This window comes from Neolamprologus multifasciatus, chromosome 3 (genome assembly GCF_963576455.1).
Source record: "Neolamprologus multifasciatus chromosome 3, fNeoMul1.2, whole genome shotgun sequence".
Lineage (NCBI taxonomy): Eukaryota > Metazoa > Chordata > Actinopteri > Cichliformes > Cichlidae > Neolamprologus > Neolamprologus multifasciatus.
The window spans coordinates 34,296,088-34,321,236 of NC_140441.1; the positions used below are offsets into that span (position 1 = coordinate 34,296,088).

The 25,149-nt window shown below is 40.3% G+C and overlaps 2 protein-coding genes across 2 annotated transcripts; one reads left to right on the forward strand and one right to left on the reverse strand.

Annotated features, from left to right (window-relative positions):
• Nucleotides 1-908: 908 nt before the first annotated feature.
• On the forward strand, nucleotides 909-3,387 carry LOC146522733 (tripartite motif-containing protein 16-like). The gene has a single exon (XM_085153528.1). The coding sequence runs from the start codon at nucleotides 924-926 to the stop codon at nucleotides 2,598-2,600; it is 1,677 nt and encodes a 558-aa protein (XP_085009654.1). The 5' UTR covers nucleotides 909-923; the 3' UTR covers nucleotides 2,601-3,387.
• Nucleotides 3,388-11,425: 8,038 nt separating this feature from the next.
• Nucleotides 11,426-21,251, reverse strand: LOC146522734 (protein NLRC3-like). The gene is made up of 9 exons (XM_085153634.1): nucleotides 21,125-21,251; nucleotides 19,939-20,055; nucleotides 19,131-19,197; nucleotides 18,721-18,940; nucleotides 16,829-18,623; nucleotides 16,543-16,716; nucleotides 15,182-15,355; nucleotides 14,891-14,937; nucleotides 11,426-13,635 (listed from the first exon to the last, which is right to left on the reverse strand). Exons 1-9 carry the CDS (start codon nucleotides 21,199-21,201, stop codon nucleotides 13,106-13,108), a joined length of 3,201 nt encoding a protein of 1,066 aa, XP_085009760.1. The 5' UTR covers nucleotides 21,202-21,251; the 3' UTR covers nucleotides 11,426-13,105.
• Between the last annotated feature and the right edge of the window lie 3,898 nt (nucleotides 21,252-25,149).

Below are 25,149 nucleotides of genomic sequence, written 5' to 3' on the forward strand. Positions count from 1 at the left end.
GATGCTGATTCTTGCTGTGACTGTTGATCCAACTGGAAGTTCTGTGGTTACAGGTCCAGCTTCCTCCTGTGAAACCTGTACTAGTGAGCTGCTGCTACAGATCACCAAGTTCTAATATCCAGTATCTCCAGGTCACATGTACAAAGCATGTACACATGTACCTTAATATTGACTGGTTCTCACATACCTGTATTTAGCCACGTCCCTGCTCAAGAAGATTTTGTGTGATCAACTCGACCATAATAACAGAAAAATACTTTTAAAGAAGGATCAGAGTTTCTTTTTATTCCTGTCAAACATTTATCACATTTTTGTGGAGATGAATGTGTTTGAAAACCCTTTAATTTGTTTACTCTCATATACCAACTACTACACCTGCTGCACCCTCTCACCTTTGATGGTGTTTGAGGGAGAGAAACAATTGAAATGAACATAAACTTAAATGGAACATAAGCATCATGTCAGTGGCTGCCTTATCTGTATGTTTAGGATCATTGTCCTCCTGCATTGACTAAAACTGAAGGACTGTTTGTTAACTTCAGTGAGAACTCTGACATTTCTAAACTGAAGTTTATTTCTATAGAAGAAAGTGTTAGCAAGCTTAAAAGTTGATGTGAGCAGTAAATAAAAAAGGGTTAAACACACAGTATCGCTCTCAAACTGCTCCTCTTCCTGGAGTGAAGCACAGCCTGATAACCCTCCCTCTTCTTCCTGCTCTTAAACACAGCACCTCCTCTCTGACCACATGTTTCCTCGTTCCCTCCCTTCAGATCTGCACTTTGAAGATGGGTGTAACCAACATGTGGTGACATGTAAGAGCTGACAGCCTCCATTCACTGCAGAAACATGTTGTTGAGATCAGAGATCAAACTGCTTTCACCAAAATAAAAGAAACTCACACAGTCACTGACACTGAGAGGAAAATGGCGCAGAAAGGAGTTCAGCTCGACCGAGAAACCTTCTCTTGTTCAATCTGTTTGGATCTACTGAAGGATCCGGTGACTACAGCCTGTGGACACAGCTACTGCAGGAACTGTATTAAAGGTTTCTGGGATGAAGAGGACAGGAAGGGAATCCACAGCTGCCCTCAGTGCAGGAAGACTTTCATACCGAGGCCTGTCCTGAAGAAAAACGTCATGTTTGCAGCTTTAGTGGAGCAGCTGAAGAAGACTGGACTCCAAGCTGCTCCAGCTGATCACTGCTATGCTGGACCTGAAGATGTGGCCTGTGATGTCTGCACTGGGAGGAAGCTGAAAGCCCTCAAGTCCTGTTTAGTCTGTCTGGCCTCTTACTGTGAGAAACACCTCCAACCTCACTATGAATCTCAAACTTTTAAAAAGCATACGCTGGTTAAAACTTCTGTGAAGCTCCAGGAGAACATCTGCTCTCGTCATGATGAGGTGATGAAGATTTTCTGTCGTACTGATCAGCAGAGTATCTGTTATCTCTGCACAATGGATGAACATAAAGGCCATGAAACAGTCCCAGCTGCAGCAGAAAGGACTGAGAAGCAGAAGGAGCTCGAGGTCAGACGACTAAACATCCAGCAGAGAATCCAGGAGCGAGAGAAAGATGTGAAGCTGCTTCAACAGGAGGTGGAGGCCATCAATGGCTCTGCTGATAAAGCAGTGGAGGACAGTGAGAAGATGTTCACTGAGCTGATCCGTCTCATCCGGAAAAGAAGCTCTGATGTGAAGCAGCAGGTCAGATCCCAGCAGGAAACTGAAGTGAGTCGAGTCAAAGAGCTTCAGGAGAAGCTGGAGCAGGAGATCGCTGAGCTGAAGAGGAAAGACGGCGAGCTGGAGCAGCTCTCACACACAGAGGATCACAACCAGTTTCTACACAACTACCCCTCACTGTCAGCACTCAGTGAGTCTACACACTCGTCCTGCATCAATATTCGTCCTCTGAGGTACTTTGAGGATGTGACAGCAGCTGTGTCAGAGACCAGAGATATACTACAGGACATTCTGAGAGAGGAATGGACAAACATCTCACTGACAGTCACTGAAGTGGATGTTTTACTGTCACCAGCAGAGCCAAAGACCAGAGCTGGATTCTTAATATATTCACATGAAATCACACTGGATCCAAACACAGCAAACACACATCTGTTATTATCTGAGGGGAACAGAAAAGTAACATTTATGAAACAACAACAGTCTTATTCTGATCATCCAGACAGATTCACTGTATATTGTCAGGTCCTGAGTAGAGAGAGTCTGACTGGACGTTGTTACTGGGAGGTGGAGTGGAGAGGGGGAGGAGTTTATGTAGCAGTCGCATACAAGAATATCAGCAGAGCTGGGACGGGCGATGACTGTGGATTTGGATACAATGACAAATCTTGGGCATTATATTGTGACACAAATATTGTTACATTTCTTCACAACAAAGTCCACACTGTCCTCTCAGGTCCTCAGTCCTCCAGAGTAGGAGTGTACCTGGATCACAGAGCAGGTATTCTGTCTTTCTACAGCGTCTCTGAAACCATGACTCTCCTCCACAGAGTCCAGACCACATTCACTCAGCCGCTCTATGCTGGAATTTGTCTTGGGTTGTATAATGGAGACACTGCAGAGTTGATCAAAGTCAAATAGAGAAGACAGGTTCATGTTGATCCCTGACCATTATATGTACTTGTGTAGTTTCTAAATGAGGTTTTACATTTTAGAAGCTGAGAAGTTCAGTGGTCCATTGATGTGTGAAAATAATATTGCACTGATTCAAACTGTACTTACATTTATATACCTTACATCAATATAAATCTGAATTTGTTCTTATGGCTGATAATCATGTGAGTTTAAATGATACTACTCTTCATATTCAGCATGTTTGAAATCTGTCATCAGTCTGGTTAGTGGTTTTATTCTGTAGTTGCTGTAGTGGGTTGTTAAATGCAACAATATATTGGAGCTGCAGTGATTCATCAGTTAGTCAATGATCAGAGAATTGATTGTTTTATCATTATTTTAGTCACATTTAAAGCTGGTTCCAGTTTCTGAAATCTGAAGATTGTTGATTTTCTTGATCATATATGACTGTAAACTTAATGTCTTTGATGTTTGAACTTTTAAAATGTAACAAAAATTAAATACTTAATGTTTGACATTTAATATTATTTTTCATATGAAAAGTATTTTCACACTCGATCATTTTTACATTTAAATACAGACAATAAATGATACAGGCCTGTATATTGTGGAGGATAGACATGTTTCTTTGCCCTGAGCTGTGTCTGGCAGGCAGAGCGTCTCCACAAATCTGATGCTTCTGATTTGGAGAAAATGAGCTGAGGGAGACACCTGGTGGTCAAACACAGACATGACAGGAAGAAAGACTAAAGTGCAGAGTGGAGACAAACAGCTGGAAATACTTGTTGGAAAGGATTGTCATGCTTCAGAAAAACACACAGCACACACTCTAATAGTCCTTTATTTGCACTGAAGGAGACACAAGAAGAAACCAAATCACACAATAATGAAGTGAACACATTTATAGTCAGTGTTCAAGATGATGGATAGAAATGAAAATCATGGAGCATTTATGCATTTTTACGTCTGTGTCACAGAAACTGTTCAGCTATTCTCTGTTTATTAGTCTATTTATCAGGAACCTCTGTTGATTTTATATGTAAAGGATTTTTCTTCTATCACTGAACCTTTTAAGGGTTTTCTCATAGTAGTTTTGGGGAGTTTTTAATTAGATTTACAGCTTCAGAATAACTTTGTGATGTCAGATTAGAAAGTCTGTGTCCAACCCTGGTGTTTGATCAGATGTTTGATCCCTGCAGGGTTGGATTTTTTTATATGTATAGAAAATTGTATTTGATTTGAGTTCGATTTTTACTGATGAATGATTCGTTGTAAAAAGTGGATCTACCAACAGTTTATTTCTTTGTTATTGTGATTAAAATGTCAAACAAATATATTTTCCACTTTTTGTGTGACAGATGCAGGAATTTCTCTGTCCTGCATGTGGAGAAATCTGCTGTTAAATTAGAACATTAACAGGTTTCAGGTTGTTATTGGTAACTTTATTGTCCCTAACGGGAAATTGATTTGCAGTATGTCCGTACAAACAACCAACACATCACATACACACTCCAAAATAATATAATATAATATAAGCCTGAGAAAACAACCTCGATTTTTCATCAAAAAAGTGCAATGTGCAATGGCAACAACACTTATGGTTTAGTGTTATTAACTATGATAATAGCAGTAGGTACAAAAGACAATCTATGTCTCTTTGTCTTCACTGCAGGCACTTTATAACGACGACCTGATGGAAGCAGTTGAAAATCATTAAAGAGAGGATGACCTGAGCACAACAGGACAGAGGTTGCCTTCCTAAGCACCTGCCTGTTATAAAAGTCCACAAGCTGGACCTGAGACCTCCCTGAAATCTGACCAGTCACTTTAACCAGGTTGTCTGGTCTTATTATTCAGGGACATATTACCGTACCAAGCAATGATGCAGAAAGTTAAAACAGATTCAATAAAACTTTTATAAAAAAGATTCATCATTTCAGATGAAACATTAAAACCTTGCAACCTCCTTAAAAAGTACAGTCTTTGTTGAACCTTTTTTCACTGTAGCAGCAAGATGTGACTCAAAGGACAATAACCATGTCTTTGGTTTTCAAGGTGTTAATCATTAAGAAGGACTGATCACACCACGAAACAAACTCATCCACAACAGGTCCATGTGAATCCTCTTCACCATGAAGGAGGCTTACAATGACTGTGTCATCTGCATATTTAATGAAATGCCTGTTGGCCTGTGTACTTCAACAGTCATTAGTGTACAAAATATACAGTAGAGGAGAGAGACAACAACCTTGTGGTGAGCCAATAGAAGAGTTCAGCTGTTTGGAGAAACAGCCGTTTACTCTCACACACTGAGATCTGTCAGTTAAAAAGTCTAAAATCCAACCAACGAGATTAAAATCAAGTTTAAACTGATTAAGAAGCTTATCAACTAAAAGATGTGGCTGGATTATATTAAAAGCTGAAGAAAAATCAATAAATAAGAGCTGAGCATGAGCTTTGGCGCCATCAAGATGGCGATAGAGGAAGTTCAACAGAGTGACCACTGCATCATCAACACCTCTACGAGGCCTGTATGCAGTTTTTCAAAGGACTTCATCACTAAGGATGTTAAATCAACAGGCCTAAAATCATTTAATGATGTAGGTTTTGTGGTCTTAGCAACTTGTCAGAAGACAATTGTACATAGTGTGATCAGCTACACGAAATGTGTCTTTTTATTGATCACTAAGCAATCCACATGTCTACGTGACTTTTTACATGAACTCTTGTGTGATAAACTTATTTAGCAACTAACAGCTTCCTCTTTTCTAAGAACATACAGATTTAGAAAAGGGGAACCGCACCTCTGAGTTCTTAGAATAACTTTGTTACCTTTGTACACACACACACACAGACACAAGCTTGTATAAATAAAGAACACAGACAGTGATACAGCGCTCTATGACCGTCCTCACGAGTAAAGACAACTGCAGTCTTTGTGTTTTCTAACTCGGGTGTCTCAGCTGAAGAATTGTGGGGTGATTCTTAGAAATCCCCTGTCATTTAAATTGGTCCTTCGAGCTTAGCGATGGAAACAACAGACACGTTTCTGTGACTCCAAATCCAAGGTCTGACTGCTGTATCCTGACGTCGTGGGAAGCCAGCACCGAAGTCTGTCGACAGCCCTCTCCAGGTAGAGGTGACTTTAATTCGGGTCCAGGCCGGTGAACTATTTCTGGTCCACGACGCTGGGATCCAGCCAGACGACCTGAACAACCACCAAAAGACGACTGAGGGTGAGAAAACACTGTTTTGGTCTAACCCGGCGTAAGGGTTTAGTGAAACGGCCGTTAAATACTTCGTAACAAAATAGGTTTAAGTTCGCCAAAAAGGAACTGTGTTTAGACTGGTTTTAGAAGTGGCCGTGAAATACTTCGTGACAAATTAGCGTGCAAATGTCTATCTCTGTGTGTGTATGTGTGTGTTTGGGAGTAAGTTGATTTTACAGCACAATACGCTGCTGAACTACTTCCATTGTTTTTTATTGTTTTCTTTGCTGGAGGCTCATGTACTGGTAACAAAGGAGAACGGTTGAGTTTCATCTCATAAAACTGAGCCACCCTGAAGTCAAGCGTGCCAGTGACGGCCCAGCAAAATCTTTGAGAATGGAGAATAAACAAGCAAAATTAACACCTGATGAGAAATGTTTAGAAAAACAACAAGCCGGAGCAGGACTAATCCAAAAGAAAGGGAGAAGAATGCATAGTGGAACAGCAAGAGGTAGAGGCAGGCCTACACACACACCAAGCAGTGGCTTTAGCACTGCATGCTGGAGGTGTGGAAAAGAAGGACATTTTCTACATGACTGTAAGAAACAAATAAGACAGTAACTCAGAATAGGATAGCAGCTCAGGTGAAGAGAGCAGTTCAGACTAGGAAGAACATAATAATCCCTCATGAAGTAAAAGATTAGAGATCAAAGTAGAAGTTTAAAAAGGGCTGGATGCAGACCCAGCTGAATACATATAAATACAAGAGGAATAAAGTGGAATAAAACAAAAGGCTAAATTAAATTAGAGCTTATCTTTAATGTATTCAAACTAATAATAGGAAGGATAACAACCTGTAAATTGGGATTAACAATGAAACATAGTTTGGATGACGACCATGCCCAGAATGAATAGAATGAATGAAAGCAGATAATTCACACAAAAATATATTAAATGGAATAGAGAGATGCATAAGGTATATTAAGGTTGTGTTCATTGTTCAGCCAAGGAAAGTGTATGAAAAGGAAAATGTCTCCAGCTTGGGAAAGGGTGAAACTGCAGATCACCCGCAGCCCTTGATGGATACAAAATAAAATATAAATAAAATATTATAATTAGGGATGGGTATCGTTTAGGTTTTATCCGATACCGGTGCCAAACTGGTACTTTTGAAACGGTGCCGGTGCTTAAACGGTGCTCAAACCGGTGCTTAAAGAATGGAGAACACAAAATTGGTCCAAAAACCTCTCATGTTCAGCTGTTTTTTTTTTGTAAAAAGATAACAATGTTAGCCTTTTCTGCAGTTATAGGGCATATATGATATCACTCTTGGCTGGAAGCAGTGCTTAAACAATGGAAAAAACAAACTTTGTCCAAAAACCTCTTATGTTTAACTGTTTTCCACTTTTTCTTTGGTCATTTTAGCCTTTTTGGCCAGGGTGAAGGGAGTATCTGCCATCAAACAAGAAGACAGCCGCATGTAACTACGACAGTGTTTGCTAGTTCACCTTACATGCATATTAATGTAATAACGTGGTTAGCCTACTCAACGTAAATTATACACGAACAACATGAAGCTACTCAAGCAGAGAAGAACGGCTGCTGCTGCCATCATCATCCGTCACCACCACACCCGCAGTAGATGCGCTCGGTGTGAGGTCTCGCAGCAAGCTATCAAATACGGCGCATTTCTCGGCTTTTTAAAAAAAAAACACTATGCGTTGCCAGGTGTTTCATCGGATTTGAGGTGTTACCTCCTTTGCACAGTATCACAGTATCAGCTTAAAGCACTTGTTGCAGGCTGCTTAGTTTGCATATTTTGCTGTGAAGTACAGCCAGACTTTTGACCGCTTCGCCTTGGGCATTTTTAATCTGTAGCTCTGCTCTAAAAGAACGTACTACCTGGACCCGCCTACTATCCTCGGAAACATAAAATGATTGGCTAGAATCTAAAGTGTATCACAGCTCAGGAAAAAAAGCACCGAAATAAAGCACCGAAATGTGCGCTGCTTTTCGGTCTGGTTACTACCGTTTATGTCAGAACCGGTGCCATCATGACACCGGATACTGGTACCCATCCCTAGTCCCAATGAATAAAGTCAATGCAGCCTGACTCAATCCTAAATGTTCAGCACACAGAGACACAGAGGGACTGTTTAAAGTTTAGTGTTAACCTGAGTCACTGATCATTTGCAGTATTACAGAGTCTGGCAGTCTTTGCATGATGTCCACGTCACTGTAAGTTTCTAGCTGACTCTCAGGTGTGACAGGTGTGCCAGCAGGAAAGAGTAATAATAACCTGCATCCTGAGGTTTGTCATGCAGGATTAAAGGAGCCAGGCTTTGTTCACCCAGCTAGGATTGTGTTTTACACTGACCCTGGGTCAGTATAAGTATCATACAGTTTAAACGAAGCACTGAAACTTGCACATATTTATTACAGATGCACTGAAGCTAATCGAGATATTTACTGTCAATCTGTGGCTGCGATTAAACACTTTACTGGAAACTGTATTAACTAGTAACTTCATCAGTCATGACAGAAGCTAATATTTCTGTGCTAACATCGTTTAAACAGTAACAGCTTTACTCCAATATAAGCTAACGTTTACACCGTAACTTTAAGCTAGCACCATAAAGACGGTAAAACACGTAATAATATCTACAAATGCATCTTAAAGCTGTTATATTAGCACTCGGTGTATTACTAACATAACCACATTAACATTATTGACACTCGCTGACTTTTAATAGTCATTCTATAAATGATGTCCGTTTAAACGGTCTTACCTGTAAACACTGCTGTATCCACCGGATTCCAGCCAGAGTGGATTCTGGAGTCTTCCCACGCTCCTGTTAGTGATCCTCCCTCTGGATGGATGAAAACAACCTTCTAGCAGGAGATGGCCCATATCTATGGGACTGATTTGTATGGACCGAAGCGGGTGAATAAAGTCACCCAGTCGCTAGCTTTGCCATTACCCAGCATACATCACTCCCTCCATAAATGCAATAAACGATACAAAAGTATCGTTCTACCTGTTTTTCAGGTAGTTGTTTACATTATATAATTTATTGTGTTCAGTATACGTCACTACAATGTGATTTTGGAAATATATAAATATACGGACAACAGGCTCTTCCGCGGCAATCTCTTGTCGTCAATAAGCAACGTTTAGGGAGCTCTATAGTATTCAATGAGAGGACCCTGCACGTCGATTCTCGACGCGAGGGGGGTACCCTGCACGTCGATAAGTGAAGCAGAGGGAGCCTGACCATGCGTCACACATTTGACGAGTTGGGAGTGAGAACGTGTTACAAAAACAGGACCATCAATAAACAGTATTGATACCGTGACTCCAAACGAAGGAGAGTTTAATCATCATTTAAAATGAATGAAACACTTCAGTTTATAAACTCAGAACAAACAGAGTTTTCTCTGATCAGCATTCACAGCTGTAACATTACACTAAAACATTTCAAGCTGCTGTTTGTAATAAACTTTAATATTTTATCTCCAATTTTATTTCAGTGATGACACAAATATGTGTGAGAGCAGGTGTGAAAACAGGAGTGATGTAAAGTGTGCTGATGACGAGAGCAGACAGTTCTTGATGATGCTGTTACATGTTGTGATGAGTCTCTCTTCAGTTTTAAACACATCTAAGATGAGAGACACTCTCACCCCAACTTGGAGTTAAAGACATCATTCTCCACCTGATCAACCGTGTCCACACTGTGAGAATCATGTTTTTGACTTCTTTGCCTTCACACCGCACTGACTTCAGCTCCAGCACAGAGACCTGCCAGCTTCAGATGTTTCCAGATGCTTGTACAGTGGTGGGATGTATCAGAGAGGGTGATAAGGAAGAGCACAAGTCTGTGGTGGAAAACACACTGCGAAAGCAAAACCATCTACAGCAGTGACTCTTGGTTTCATCCATGGGGTCAGCGTGGAGACAGTGGACGATTACAAAGACCTCCGTGTTCACACTGACAATAAACTGGACTCCATTAAAAACACAGAAGCCCTCTTCAAAAAGGGCCCAAGTAGTCTGTATTTCTGAGGTTCCTCAGGTCCATGACACAGGACTGAGCTTTTATTACTGATAAAGAGTTCACAGAGGATACCATACAGCAGTGACTCTTGGTTTCATCCATGGGGTCAGCGTGGAGACAGTGGACGATTACTAGTGATGTGCGGATCGATCCTGAAATATCGATTCCTCCAATACCAATCATTTATGTTGTAGAATCGATTCTCACATTAAAATATCGATATTTTAGTAATTTAGGGTAAATTTGTAGTTTATCATTAACAGGAACACAGTGGAAAGAAACTATAACATTTGGATTGTCTACATTCAAAGGAATTACTTCCTTTGCAGCTATAGTCATGTGCGAAATACGGCTTTATAAATGTCTCGCAGCCCCTTGGCACTCACAACAATGGCTGAGCGTAATTGTGCGGACGTATTCTACTTCCACAAACAGCTGAGACGTGGTTTGCGATACATGTGGCAAAAAAGTGAGGTGTTGTGGCCATACTTGCCAACCTTGAGACCTGAGAATTAGGGAGACATTCAAAAGGGCTGTGGGGGGGGGGTGATAAATACATTTTACAGTGTTTATTTATCGGATAAAATATGTTAAATGTCACCCGGAAACAGCGGGGGTGTCCAAATTCAGAGGCTGCTTCCACCTGAGGACCCGGCCTTCGCGGTCTAAAGAAAGCCAGGTATACGTCACGAGCTCCCTCGGTGGAGTGAAACTGCCGTCTGCTCCTTGCTATCTAAAATATAACCGGGCACTGCCATAAACTCTTGACCGTCTCACACTGTTTAATTAGTTTTCTGTTTGACGTTTATTCAGCTGTGTGAAAACCCCGGAGGAACCCTCCCGAGAGATCAATAAAGTTAAATTTAATTTAATCTAATCTAATAACTTTAATCTCAGCCAAATCGATTTACTCACAAACAAATAAAAAATTTTTAAGTTATCAAAGTGACTTCAGTTTTAACCCGAGTAGCGAAAGACCGCGGGGGTTTGAAGACGATGTGTCGGTCGGCTCAGATATTTGAAGTTTACACAGCTACATTCTCACCTGAAAATATGTTAAAAGTTTTTTTGCGACCCAGAAAGAGAAATAAGAGTAATATTAAAACTAAGTAGCTGCCGTCATTGTTAGAAACTGGAATTGGCTTGGCCGCGCTGAAACCTGCGATATGGTTTTTCAATTTTGTTGTCCGGGTGGAAAATCGGGAGAAATTCGGGAGAATGGTGGCTCTGGGAGATTTTTGGGAGGGGCACTGAAATTCGGGATTCTCCCAGAAAAATCGGAAGGGTTGGCATGTATGGTTGTGGCAACATCACTAACCTTGTCAAACAGCTGAGAGTAAATCATATCACAGAATATGAGGAGCGTATGTTGAGGCGAACTGAAGAGAAGGACAGGGACAGGTGCTGCTAGGGCGAGACCGACGTCTCTCACGGAGTTCTTTAATGCTGCAGGCAGGCAAGGAGTTCAAATAGCACACAACTTCAGTTTTTTTATTTCTGTGATGAACTCTGCATTATTAAGTGATAAGAACAAGTAATCTGATGTCCTGTAATCATTATGATGCTATAATTTGAAATACAATAAATAAAATAAGTTTTTCTACAAAGTATCGGTATCAGATCAGTATTGTCGATACCACCCTGAATATTACTTGGTATCGGATCGGAAAGGAAATCAGTGGTATCGCACATCACTAACGATTACAAAGACCTCCGTGTTCACACTGACAATAAACTGGACTCCATTAAAAACACAGAAGCCCTTTCAAAAAGGGCCCAAGTAGTCTGTATTTTCTGAGGTGCCTCAGGTCCATGACACAAGATTGAGGTTTTATTACTGATAAAGAGCTCACAGAGGATGTTGAGAGTTTTCAGGTATCTGTCAAGATTCTGGACTTTTCCACTCACAAAAAAATCACGATGAATGCAATCCTTCCCTGGTGCTTATTGTCTATTGAAGCATATTTTGAAAAGGGTTATATGCAATAACATGCAAAAATAAATTAGGGAAGAAAAAAAAAACTACTTCCCTCTATGTTCCAGCCTCCGTTACTTACATTTATATAATAGAGAGAAATAAGGGAACACTCTCGTACATTTTGGGCATGTGGTTTTTGAGCAGGAACCTCAGAAAGACTCTTGCAGCTTGATTCTCTGCACATGTTTCTCTTTCCATGAGTCCTTCTAAGCATATTAAGTATGCTGTTCTATTGCCATGGCCATTGACTGAAACTTATTTTCTTTATTATCATCATCATCATCGAGCATCTAGAAGTTTAGATGCTTATTAGTGTATGACAAATTTCAATACAGGTGCTTTACAACATTTGCAAAAACCACTGTGCATTGAGGAAAGTTTTCATTCTTCATTCATATCTTTCTATTATACATGAAAGCAGATTATACAGGCACAGGTAAAGATCTCAGCTGACCAGGAGGTTCAGACATGGAGGCCTCGCTAACCACTGCAATTTGGAATAAAATATTTATGGATTTAAAAATAATTTAAGAAGCAGAAGTTGTTGGTAGAATATTCAAATTCTTCAGCAAATTAAAGGAAGGAAGGAAGACTTCCAGCTTTGAGTCTTGGATGTGTTTGCTCCAAAAATCTGACTGTAGACTTCTGCAAACTCAATCTAATGTTTTGATAGCAGCTTGAAACCAGAGCTGATAAGAGAATATGTGTTGATATTCCCTTATTGCTGCTTTCATTTGAGTTCTCTGTCAAATCATCACACAGCAACGTGATGAACTTGTATCAGTGTTCGTTAATGCTCTTCTCATCTCATTCTTCACAGGTCCAGTACAGTCTGATCCAAAGTGATCCCGAAGCTTAACTTTTGGTACTGTTTTGAATCCAGTCTGAACTTTGAACTACTCCTGCTCTCTCTGATGCTTTTCAGTAATTTTTGGCCAGATGGTGGTGCTACAGGATTCCTATCCAAAAGCCTCTGAACTATGCACTTGAATTGCAAACATATTACAACCACCGGTTCACTTAATCAAATGTTTTTCCTGTTTTTAAATTTTTTTCCTCAGTTTTCTATTTCCACTACTACTGCATGATCTAGAAGTTAAGAAGATGACACTAGGACTTTTGGCGGACTGTTGGTGTAATTTGAATCACATTTGAAACATTCACCACATTCAAATGTATAATGTTGTGCATTTTATAATATATGGACTACAGTTATGTTACTGTAGCTCAGTAACTTTGCTATATTGCTACTTTATGAGCTCATGTTCAGTTTTCTGAGTCAGCACAGATGTAGATATGAGAGTCACGTAACCCAACTCTAAACCCAGGGTATACAGGTTCAGTGAATGTGGTGTTGAAGGTGTGGAGGTGGACCAGTGTGCCAGAGATTATGTTATAGAAAGACACGGTGCCCATAGGACAGTCCACATACACTGCTACTTTGTGACAGGCAGAGATGGCTCTTGATTTGTAATTGTGAGTTGCAAAGTATTCACGATCATCACAGTACAAAGACCAGGACTGATCAGTTTTGCCAAACCTGCTGTCATCCCTGTTTCCTTTCCGTTTTATTCCTTTGTAAGCCACTGCAATACGAACCTCTCCACTCCACTCAACCTCCCAGTAACAGCGACCCATCAGAGTGTTGGTACACAGCAGCTGAGGCCAATGATCAAATCTTTCATAATTATCAACATACTGCTGGTCCTCTTCTACATGCACCACCTTCCTGTTGTTGTCAGACAGTTTGAGTTTTCTGTGTATTGTGTTTAGATCCAGATTTAGTTCACAGAAATCTAATGGAAAGAATATGGGGAGAAGATATGCAATCAGTTTGTAGAACTCTGATCATTCAGACTACAAGAGTTACTGTGCTATACAGTCTGAAGATATTCTGGAATTAAAGGAATCATAAATACAGATTACCAGGAAAATTAAGACATATAGTACCTAACTACAGCATGCAGTGATTATTCAACTCCAAGCCTAAAATTGTCTGCATTCACAGCTCAGGGTCCACTACAAAAATTACTTACCACTTCACATGATGGTTCGTCATGAGATTGTGTTGTTTGTCTTATAGTTGATGATGAATATCACCTTTACCAATTATTATAGTCAAGTTCTCATCCAACAATCCACTTTTTCAATTCACATCTGAACTTTGTATTTTAAATCCCACCGCTTTAATTCCCCGTGGGGTGTTTTGAAAAACTCTACTACTTAAGAACTCCCACTCTATTAGTTAGGGTACAATCTGATTGCATCAGAATGTCAACACAATGTTGAGTATGAAATGTCCCAGCTAGATGCATCTCAATTATTGAGGCTGGAGCACAGAGCTGTGCCTGTAAAATGACAAGTCCCTAATGGAGTGGTTGGTTTTCCTAAGCAGTCCACATTACACTCCACCAGGGCTTTCCTTTTCAAGAAATCTATGAAAATAGAGTCGACAAAATACAAAAAGGTTTGTGGATTATGTCTCATTTAGTGCATGATATGGTCATGTGGTTATTTCCAATTTGTAGAGGACCAGTTTGCAGTCAAGTGTGAAGATGACTGAAGTGAGGATATGTGAACCTTCAAGTCTGATGCCGTGGCTCTAAGCTGCAAATTATTTACACACTTTCAGTGCCAAATGAAGAGTTCAAGTATCTCTGGATCTTGCTAGGGAAGATCTGAGGAGACAGTTAGTCAGTTATTTGTGTATCCTCTCCAGTGATGCAGACACTCTACTGACCCTGGTTTTCACGTCACTTCATGAAGATCAAACTCCAGCTGGTAAAGTGACTTATTATGGTTGTACAAGAAGGTACAACCATACCTTATGATTTTACCTAAAGGTATGCCGGTGGCTTTTTACCTATACAAATCTTTCTTGGAACTGATTGTTTGTATACCTTTGCTGTGGCTGTATTTTTTAAAACTGATCATTTCAAATATACATATATAAAGATGATAAATAAAGTATACTAATTATACTACACAATATAACGGGGTTTAAATGCAAGCTGTCAGTGATTTAATGCCTGGATTTAAAAACACACTTACATTTCCTTAAACCTGGTTTCAGCCATTGTACTCCACAAGGCTCCATCCTGAAATTAAAAAAGGGACGGTGTCAGAGTAGCCCATTCTTGTTCAGCAATCAAAAGCAAATGTTTTCTGTTTCCTTCCCTCACATGAACAATTATCATACTTTTGTTTTATTCTGTACCTGTTTTGTTTAAACATATAAAACACAATTTATTCCATTTACATTGTCTTGCCTACTAATAATACTATGGTGTAGGCTTACATCATAGAGGTAATGTTTGTAGCCCTACCTCAACTTCTCCTTACCTGAGGCTTTCCAGTTTCCACTGTGGATCCTGCACTCGAGTCAACAGCAGCTTCATTCCTGAGTCACCTAGATGATTGTAGCTCAGGTCCAGCTGTGTCAGATAGGAGGGGTTAGAGCTCAGAGCTGAATTGATGAAAGCACAGCCTTTCTCTGTGATCAGACAGCCTGAAAGCCTGCAAATATAACACAATACATAGCACACAGTCTGAGTGAACTACATTTAATGTGTTTATAATAATAATAATAATAATACATTTTATTTGAGGGCGCCTTTCAGAAACCCAAGGTCACCTTACAAAAAACACAATTAATAAAAGGAACAATAGTCATAAAATACATAAAATAAGTTAAAATTACAAAACAGAGCGTGACAACAGATAAAAATCAGCATTAAAGCGAATAAGCCAGTTTAAACAGATGTGTTTTGAGCTGTGTCTTAAATACGGAAAGGGTGTCAATATTTCTTAGTGCAGGAGGAAGAGAGTTCCAGAGCCGGGGAGCAGAGCAACTGAAAGCTCTGCTCCCCATAGTGATAAGGCGTGAGGGCGGAACGGTAAGATGAGTAGCAGATGATGATCTGAGAGAGGGGGAAACAGTGGCGATATGGAGCAGGTCACACAAATATGCAGGAGCAGATTTATGGATACATTTGAACGTGAGAAGTAAGATTTTAAAGTTTATCCTGGCTTCTATGGGCAACCAGTGAAGCTGCTGGAGAACTGGGGTGATATGAGCACTTAACGGAGTACGGGTTATGATCCGAGCTGCAGAATTTTGAAGAAGTTGAAGTTTATGAAGGGACTTTTTAGGGAGACCAAATAGGAGGGAATTACAGTAATCAATACGGGATGTAATAAGACTATGGACAAGGATGGCAGCAGCATGGGGAGTAAGGAAGGGGCGTAGTCGGTTAATATTACGTAAGTGGAAGGAAGCAGACCGGGTTATGTAATTAATGTGAGACTGGAATGAGAGAGTATTATCAAGTATGACACCCAAACTCTTAACCTGAGGGGAGGGAAGGGTGGGAGAATTTTCAATGTTAATGGAAAAACTGTGGGATTTGGTTAGAATAGATGGTGTGCCAACAAGTAAAACTTCAGTTTTATTACTGTTAAGTTTGAGGAAATTGGAGGAGAACCAGGATCTAATCTCAATAAGACAGTCTGAGAGGGAGGTAGGTGGGAGGGATGAATTGGGTTTAGAAGAAAGGTAGAGCTGGGTGTCATCGGCATAACAGTGAAAATTTATATTATATGTTATATGTTTATTATATTATATGTTTGTTTGTCATTTAAAACAAAGATTATTTTAATTAGTGGAATGTCAAAATCTTAAACAAAGAGTAAGATGATCTAACCTGAGGGTTTGAAGTGTGCAGTGTGGACTTTCAAGGCCAACACACAATAACTCCACTCCAGAGTCTTGAATGTTGTTGTTACTCATGTCCAGCTCTCTAGGTTTACAAGACTGGGATCTAAGAACTGATGATAGAGCTTCACAACTTTTCTTTGTGAGGTTACATCCGCTAAGCCTGAAAATATATCAGTGAAAAAGTTAGAAAAAATATGTGATGTTACGAATTTCCTAGAGGAGCACAGATGTGAAGCATGCCCCAACCTGTTTCATGCTGGTTACACACTTACAGAACTTTCTTCGAGGCTTTGACCACTGGCAGCAGCCTCAAAAAAGCCTCCTCTGAAGCTGAGTATTCCTTCAGATCAAAGACATCCAGCTCGTCTTCTGATGACAGTAGGACAAAGACCAGAGCTGACCACTGGGCAGGAGAAAGATCAAGTATGGGCAGGCTTCCTGAACTCAGATGACGTTGGATCTCCTTCACTAGAGAGTCATCCTTCAGTTCATTCAGACAGTGGAACAGATTGATGCTTTTTTCAGGAGAGAGATTCTCATTCAGTTTATTTTTTATGTACTGGACTGTTTCATGATTGGTCTGTGAGCTGTTTCTTTTCAGTGTCAGGAGACCTTGTAGGAGAGTCTGATTGGTCTGCAGTGAAAGACCAAGGAGGAAGCGAAGAAACAAGTCCAAGAGTCCATTTGGACTCTTTAAAGCCTTGTCCACAGCACTCTGGTAGAACTGTCTTACTGAAGATTCTCCAGTCTGCACTGAGGCTGTTTCTTCTTCTTCCAGCAGGTTGATACCGGAGTTGGTGAATGTCAGATGGACATGAAAAGTCGCCAGAAACTCCTGAACACTCAGATGGACAAAACAGAACACCTTCTCTTGGTACAGTCCTCTCTCTTCTTTAAAGACCTGTGTGAACACTCCTGAGTACACTGAGGCCTCTCTGACATTAATGCCACACTCTGTCAGGTCTGATTCATAGAAGATCAGGTTGCCCTTCTGCAGCTGCTGAAAAGCCAGTTTCCCCAGTGCTTCAATCATCTTCTTGCTCTCTGGACTCCAGAGAGGATCTGTCTCAGCTCCTCCATCATACTTGATGTTCTTCACTTTGGTCTGAACCACCAGGAAGTGAATGTACATCTCAGTCAGCGTCTTGGGCAGCTTTCCTCCAGCCTGTTTGGTTTTTAACACGCTTTCTAAAACTGTAGCAGTGATCCAGCAGAAGATTGGGATGTGACACATGATGTGGAGGCTTCGTGATGTCTTGATATGAGAGATTATGGTGTTGGCCTCTTCCTTGTCTCTGAGTCTCTTCCTGAAGTACTCTTCCTTCTGTGGGTCAGTGAACCCTCTGACCTCTGTAACCATGTCTATATATTCAGCAGGGATCTGATTGGCTGCTGCAGGTCGTGTGGTTATCCAGATGTGAGCAGAAGGAAGCAACTTTCCTCTGATGAGGTTTGTCAGCAGCACATCCACTGATGTGGACTCTGTAACACCATTGAGGATCTCAGTGATGTGGAAGTTCAGAGGAAGTCGACACTCATCTAGACCATCAAAGATGAACACAACTTTGAACTTTTTGAAGTTGCAGATTCCTGCTTCTTTGATTTCAGTGAAGAAGTGATGAATAAGTCCCACTAAGCTGAACTTTTTATCCCTCAGTAAATTCAGCTCTCTGAATGGAAATGGAAAAATGAACTGGATGTCCTGGTTGGTCTTGTCTTCAGCCCAGTCCAAAGTGAACTTTTGTGTCAGGAATGTTTTCCCGATGCCAGCCACTCCTTTGGTCAGAACTGTTCTGATTGGTTTGTCTCTTTCAGTTGAAGCTTTAAAGATGTCTTCGCACCTGATTGTTGTTTCTGGTCTGTTTGGTTTCCAGGAAAACATTTCAATCTGTCTGACCTCATGTTCAGTGTTGACCTCTCCGGTCCCTTCCTCTGTGATGCAGAGCTCTGTGTAGATCGCATTTAGAGTGATTCGGGTTCCTGGTTTAGCAATCCCCTCAAAGACACACTGGAACTTCTTCTTCAGGTTACATTTAAATGTATTCTCACAAAGTGGATCAGGATTTTCTACAGGAAAACACCAGAAACATGAGTGTTATGATTATAGAAAATGTGACAATTTCATTCCTGTGAAGAATGAATTAATGAAGAGAAATCCTCTCACTGCTCTGCAGACAGTCAGCCAGCTCCTCCTGTTTCATTATTCTCAGGAAGTTAACTGCAAGTTTCAGAAATGCCTCTCTGCTGCTCCTTCTCTGCTTCTCTTCCTCACTGTCCAACACCTCCTCTTCATCCCTCTGACACTCTGAATAATCTGGATTCAGATCATTCTGCAGCTTCTTTAGTTCATTCTTCACAAAAGTGATAATGGTTTCCTCCAGCATCTGGAAAATAATGACACAATCTAAACTCATGAGCACTTTAAAGCTTTGATTTGAAAAGTTCTTTATAAATAAAGAATATAGTGAAACATGAAATAACTGCTTTTGCCAGCAGACATTTAAATATTTTTGATACTCTAAAAAGTGCAACATGAAAATAACTACAAACAGAGTTTGGTGTACATGTACAAACCTTAAATACTGAGTCCAGATCAGTTTGATGCTGACGAATTAAAACATCTGAACTCTCCTGATCAGCTCTGTGGAGACATCATGAAGAAACTGTAACCATTTTGTACATAAATACAAGATGTTTTTTTTTCTTCGAATATTTTATTACTAAATTGATTTAGCTTAATTCCTTTAAATTGATCACATTGATTACTAAATTAAGAGCCTTTGTGTACAAGACCACAGCAGTATTATTAAATATAAAGAAAGATGAAAGAAAAGTTGGCAGAGCCTATAATTTATTCTTAAGGAGTAAATATAAAAAACTGTTGCCAAAATAATTTATTTTGTACTTTCATGCTGTCAGTCAACAGTAAGTAATAACAAAGCAGTTGCTGCAGAAAGTAAAACTTACTGGTTCAATGAATTAACAAAATGTCCAATGGTTGTCCAACTTTGTCCAAGAGTCAAATATCTGGACTCAACATCCAGCTACATATTAAGTAGCTCATTAAGCGAATGGTGTGTAGCAGTTAAAGCAGCCAATGTGCCCAAAATACCTGCTTTTCTTAATGTTTTTTTTTTAATATACTTTCAGGTCACTTCACTTTCCTAAGCAAACCTGACACCCATAGCACCGGACTCTTATTTATCAGGGCAAAGGGAACTACTCGTCAAACTGACTAGCTGCTGTCTGCATTCCTGTTGATTACTGCATAAATTATAATCAGTGTGACACCCAGTGCAGGAAAGGGATGGGCTGTTATGATAGATCTACCTCATGGAGCTCTTAAACTTCCGGTCTATAAGGAACATTTGAAATGTCTTACTCCTCAGCAGCAGCAGATTTTACTCCCTTAAAGTTGATGCTGGAATCCTTTGACCGATCACTCTGCAAAGACACACATCTGGGTCCAGGTCCAGCTTCAGGAGAGTCTGGTGTCTCTCTGACACCGGTGAACAAAGAAAAAGATCACGAAAGAGAAAAACTGAATTATTAGCGATCAGATACAAAAACTGCTGCATAGACTAAGGAATAAAGAATAACATCACAATGTGAGGAATTAGAGATATATTTTACTGCTATTGTTAATAATCATCATCATTACCATTGCATTAATAATACAATCTGCAGTATTGATATTGCATTCAGATGTTTAAACATATTGGTACCCAATTAGCCTTTATTACAGGTGCAGTTATAACCACGTTAAACTGTTGAGTTAAATCAATGATCTTAAATGCTTTTGAATGCTTGTTATAATCTTAAATGTGTACATGCTGGCCTTCTGTCTGGTGGAAAAGGTTACAAGTTTCAGCTGGTGAGGTGAGAGGTGAAACTGAGTGCATTTCATGCTGACACCCACTCACACAGTAGATAGACTAATTTATAGGTGAGAGGTTAGTCATGTTTGCTTGCAACTGCAAAATTGTCTCTGCAAAAAGAGGAACAGTTTCTTGCAGGGTGTGGGTCTGGTGTTCCAGACGAGAAGTGAAAGTCAGAAAGTTGACAGGAAGCATCTGCTGTGGTGACGGAGACAATGTTATTTTTAAACTGTGTTAAGAGTCATTGTGATTTTGAATTCTATGTATAAACTGTATCTGAGTGACGTTTAAGGGGCGTCAGTAAATTTAAGCCCAGAAGGTATAAAACACCTGCCTATGCTCTGTAAGTCGGGGATCGGCGCTGTCTGCGTACAGCGGCGGTCTTCCCATGCGTGTCATTAAAATCATCGTTTGACTCCACCCGGCCGGATCAGTGTTGTTATTTTGAAAGTAGATTACCTCCTGTATCCCTCCTCAATATTGAACCCAACAACAGTAAGTCTATAAAAGTTGAAGTTCTTCTCTCATTAGGCTGTTTATTCAGCTTTTGTTCTTTTTATTCCCACATTAATTGAAATACTACTACTACTACTAATAATAATGATATATGGTCAATGTATGCGGTAAACCATATCTTCTCACTGATTATCATTATCATGGAAGGACCCTTTGATATTCAGCAACTCTTACTTCTCATCAGGAGACACTTCCATGTTTTTAAAGTCAGTGTGGTCTCCCTGTGGACTGGATCTCTCCCTCATAGTCATAGAGCTGAGTCCAGGCTCAGGTTTGGGAGATTCGTGTCTGGGGAGTGAGGAAAAACATCAGGTAGGGCAATATGTGTGTGTGTGTATATATATATATACACACACACACACACACATGCATACATGCATGTATGCATACATACATGCATACATACATACATACATATTAGGGGTGCAACGATACACAAAATTCACGGTTCGGTTCGGTTCGATACTTTGGTGTCACGGTTTGATATTTTTTCGATACAAAAAAAAAATGTTCATGCCTTTTTAATTTGTCATTTATTAAATTTTCACGGCACATTCTGCACCACATCTCTGTGCGTTCATAATTTGTTTGAAGCCAGCTCACCTCCTGCAACCACTTTTCCGAGAATACGTGCTTCTTTTGTGGTTCGGACTCCTTCTGACATTTCTTTGGAGGTGGAGGAACATCACAGTAATTGCTTAAAGGAGCTTCTTCGACATCTTTAAGAGTTCTAAACAAATGTCTGTCCTCCTCCTGAAAATCTTATGTACGCAAACACGCGTTGCAACTTCTTATCTTGTGCGCGTTTTTTATTTTGACAGCGAATACGCACCTGCGGACCACTTATGTGCAGCCCTGGTTATTTAGCTTGTCATGTTGCAGCCACAGAAATTCTTTTGTCCATGAAACCATAGAGCTGCACTTTCTTTTTGCCTTATAGTCTGATTTGTCATAACTTTTCCGTTTTGTGGTAAGCTTTTCTTTGGCTGTCACTTCTTCACCCTGACCTGTCTTATTTGGCTCAGCAGAACTAAAATATATATCCTGCTGCTTTTACACACGCACTCACATAACGCTCAGCGATTCTCTGCGCGATCAACCTCTCACATGTTTAAGCTTGCTGCGGGAGATTTCACTTGTCATGTTTGCATAGTAAGCTAACGATTGATAAGACGATGTCAGAGGAATTGGTGGATATTATCATCACTCACCAATCAGTACTGTCGCTCTCTATACACAGTTCGCGCGATTGCAAAGTGAAAGCAAAAAACAAACGCGATTTCAATATGTCACATATTGACAGTGGCTCACCGATGCCAATGACATAATTACCCAGCTACATTTCCGAAAGAATGTAAAAGCATTGACATATATTTTTCCTTCCTACGATAGGCCGACGGGCAGGGCAGGGCAGCCCGACTGGAAAAATCGCTAGCCCCGGGACGTCAGGCTAGCGATTTTGCGAGCCCTGTATCTGATTGAGGAATCACTCATCTTTGGAAAAGAGAGTTTATTACAGATAAATGTCTCTTTCCAAAATAAAAGCTATACTATACGCTTCTTCTGGGCTATATTCTCAGCAGCATATTAAACATATCAGGTCCCCATAAGGAGAATCATGTGCTAATGGCTGTCTAAATGACTCGGGTAAAGTTTGTAGCATGCCTACTTGTTGTTTTTGTCTGCTTCCACTTGTCTTTGCACTAGGATGATGTCGGAGTAAATGTGCAGTCATATTCGTTGTGTTCCCACTAGTGTTGTCAGCGTAAATCTCGTTGAAATGACGTTAATGGCACAACACGGAAAATCTCCGTTAACGAGCTACCGCTGATCGCCTGGTGCGTGGGGCTGGACGGCCAACATGTTAACGAGCTAACTGCGCTAACACACTAGTTCCCACCCATGTAATTGAGCATTGCGTGGCACATCCAACATACTGTTTTACTTTAGTCCATGACGAGCTTACCTTCAGGGTCATACGTCACATGAAAACCAAAGTAGTTCCAAACGCCAGATCTGAATGAAGGTGGGGGAGGTTCAATTTGCCATGTTGCAAGGAGAGCTTAACTTCTGTCTCGCTAGCTTGCCCTGCGCTCAGTGAATCTGCGTTCGACTACTCCGCCTAGGCTGCACTGTCGAGCGCAGATCCACTGAGCGCTCAACACAGACAGCATCGTCAGAAGAAAAGTTGATAAAATAAATTGAAAATTTTGCATTGTTCGATACATATGCATACCGAACCGAAAGCACTGTATCGAACGGTTCAATATCGATACAAGTATTGTTGCACCCCTAATATATATATATATATATATATATATATATATATATATGCTATTCTACATGCTTTTTTAAAATTACAATTCATAGTTTTATATGTGAATTATATAATGTTAAATTACTATTAAACAAATGACTGACTAAGTATTTTATACTTTAGTTTACTTCAGCCATATTCCATATAAAAAGTGAGACATGTCAATTCAGATTCTTTGTCAAATATACACTAATGAATCAATTTACATCAGCAGCCTAACAACTGTCATGATAATAAATATTAGTTAATCTATAGCACCAAATCATCAGTCAGTCACCTGTGACCTCGCCTCTTCCCCTCTGTCCGAACTACAACATGGCAGAGCTGCCTCTGTCACCTGATGAATAACAGTGAGACATTCCAAATACATGCAGTCACACATGTGCTTCAAATACAGTCATGAACCAACAAGTCATCATCAAATTTCACCTGTGATCTTGCATCACCATTACTCTCTGAGCTTTGTGTTGGTTCTTCTGTCACCTGACAAATAGGACAAACATGACAATAAGAAAAAATGTGTAGCTGCTTCAGTGTGTCTGTCAGTTTGTGCAGATCTTGACTCATCAGTAATGTTTGTAGGGTGAGTGCATTTTTAAAACAATTTGTGCAAACTGCACTACAAGGTGGAATATTTGCAAAATCATGACTATTCATGACTATGACCTATGAATATGTCAGTGCCATTAGGATGAAATTTCTGTGTCACCAACATTTTAACGTTAGACATAATTTTAACAGCCTCTGTAAACTAATATCCTGGCCTGCTCGAGGCTGCCGTTTTCTCTGACAGTTTCATTTATGATTAGAAATGCTACTCTGAGACTGAGAGAACTAATACTGCTGCCTGTTGTGCAGTTAGTTTTCAAAACACGTTATTCATGGTTACATACAATTTTAGACTGATGTGGGCCAAAGCCTAGCATAGCCTGTAACGTTATGACGGACACATTTTATGAGTGAACTTGACTTTAAGTGACTTACAGGTTTCTTTGAAAAATACTTTCTTATATCCAGGTTCTTCCTTTTTGCTGCCATCCTCCTCTCCTCCTTGCAGGTCCTCACAGCGCAGGCTTGCCGCTGCTAAAACTAAACAGAGCTCCCTGAAAGGCACAGCCAATCAGTGTTGCCGACTCCTATTGGCTGTCCTAAAAGTCGCTAGAAGTCGCTAAATGACGTCACCGCCTAATTTGCATAATTGGTCATGCTAATATAATTGTAACTTACGTTGTTGGAGAGAGAAATAACATCGTGGAAGAGACATAAAGTGAGTAAAAAACGTCCTAAATGCATTTAGAATTTATTTAGAACTACAAATTAAATAAATTTTTGCAATTATTGTTTTTTGTAATGTCACAATTCGAACCCTGCTCCTTTATCCGGGCTTGGACCGGCAAAAGTGACCCGAAATAGGCACTCTGGTGGAGTTACTGTGTGTGTGTGTTTATAAGTAGTTTTAAACCTGATCCACAAAACAACATAACAGTAAAAGAAGAACTGACTGCGTTACAGTCAGTGCGGGAGCAGCGGCTTCGCTCATGCGCGATTCATTTGCAGTTCGGGTGCACAGGTGTGAACATCTCCTGCCCTGATAGCAGCTGGGGGAGGACTATCCTCCGCCGGTGAGCGCTTTGGCACGGGTGAGGTGCCCCCGGCAGCAGTCGTCATAAATAAGTCTCCAATAACACCAGAAAAAGTAGCCAGATTTGTCGCTAGTCGCTTTTTAGAAAAAAAAAAGTCGCTAAGAGGGTCTGAAAACTCGCTAAATATAGCGACAAAGTCGCCAAGTTGGCAACACTGCAGCCAATCACATTGGCCATATTTGTCACATGATGTAGGACTCCAGTGGGGAACATAATTTAACTCTTTCTGCACTGCTGGG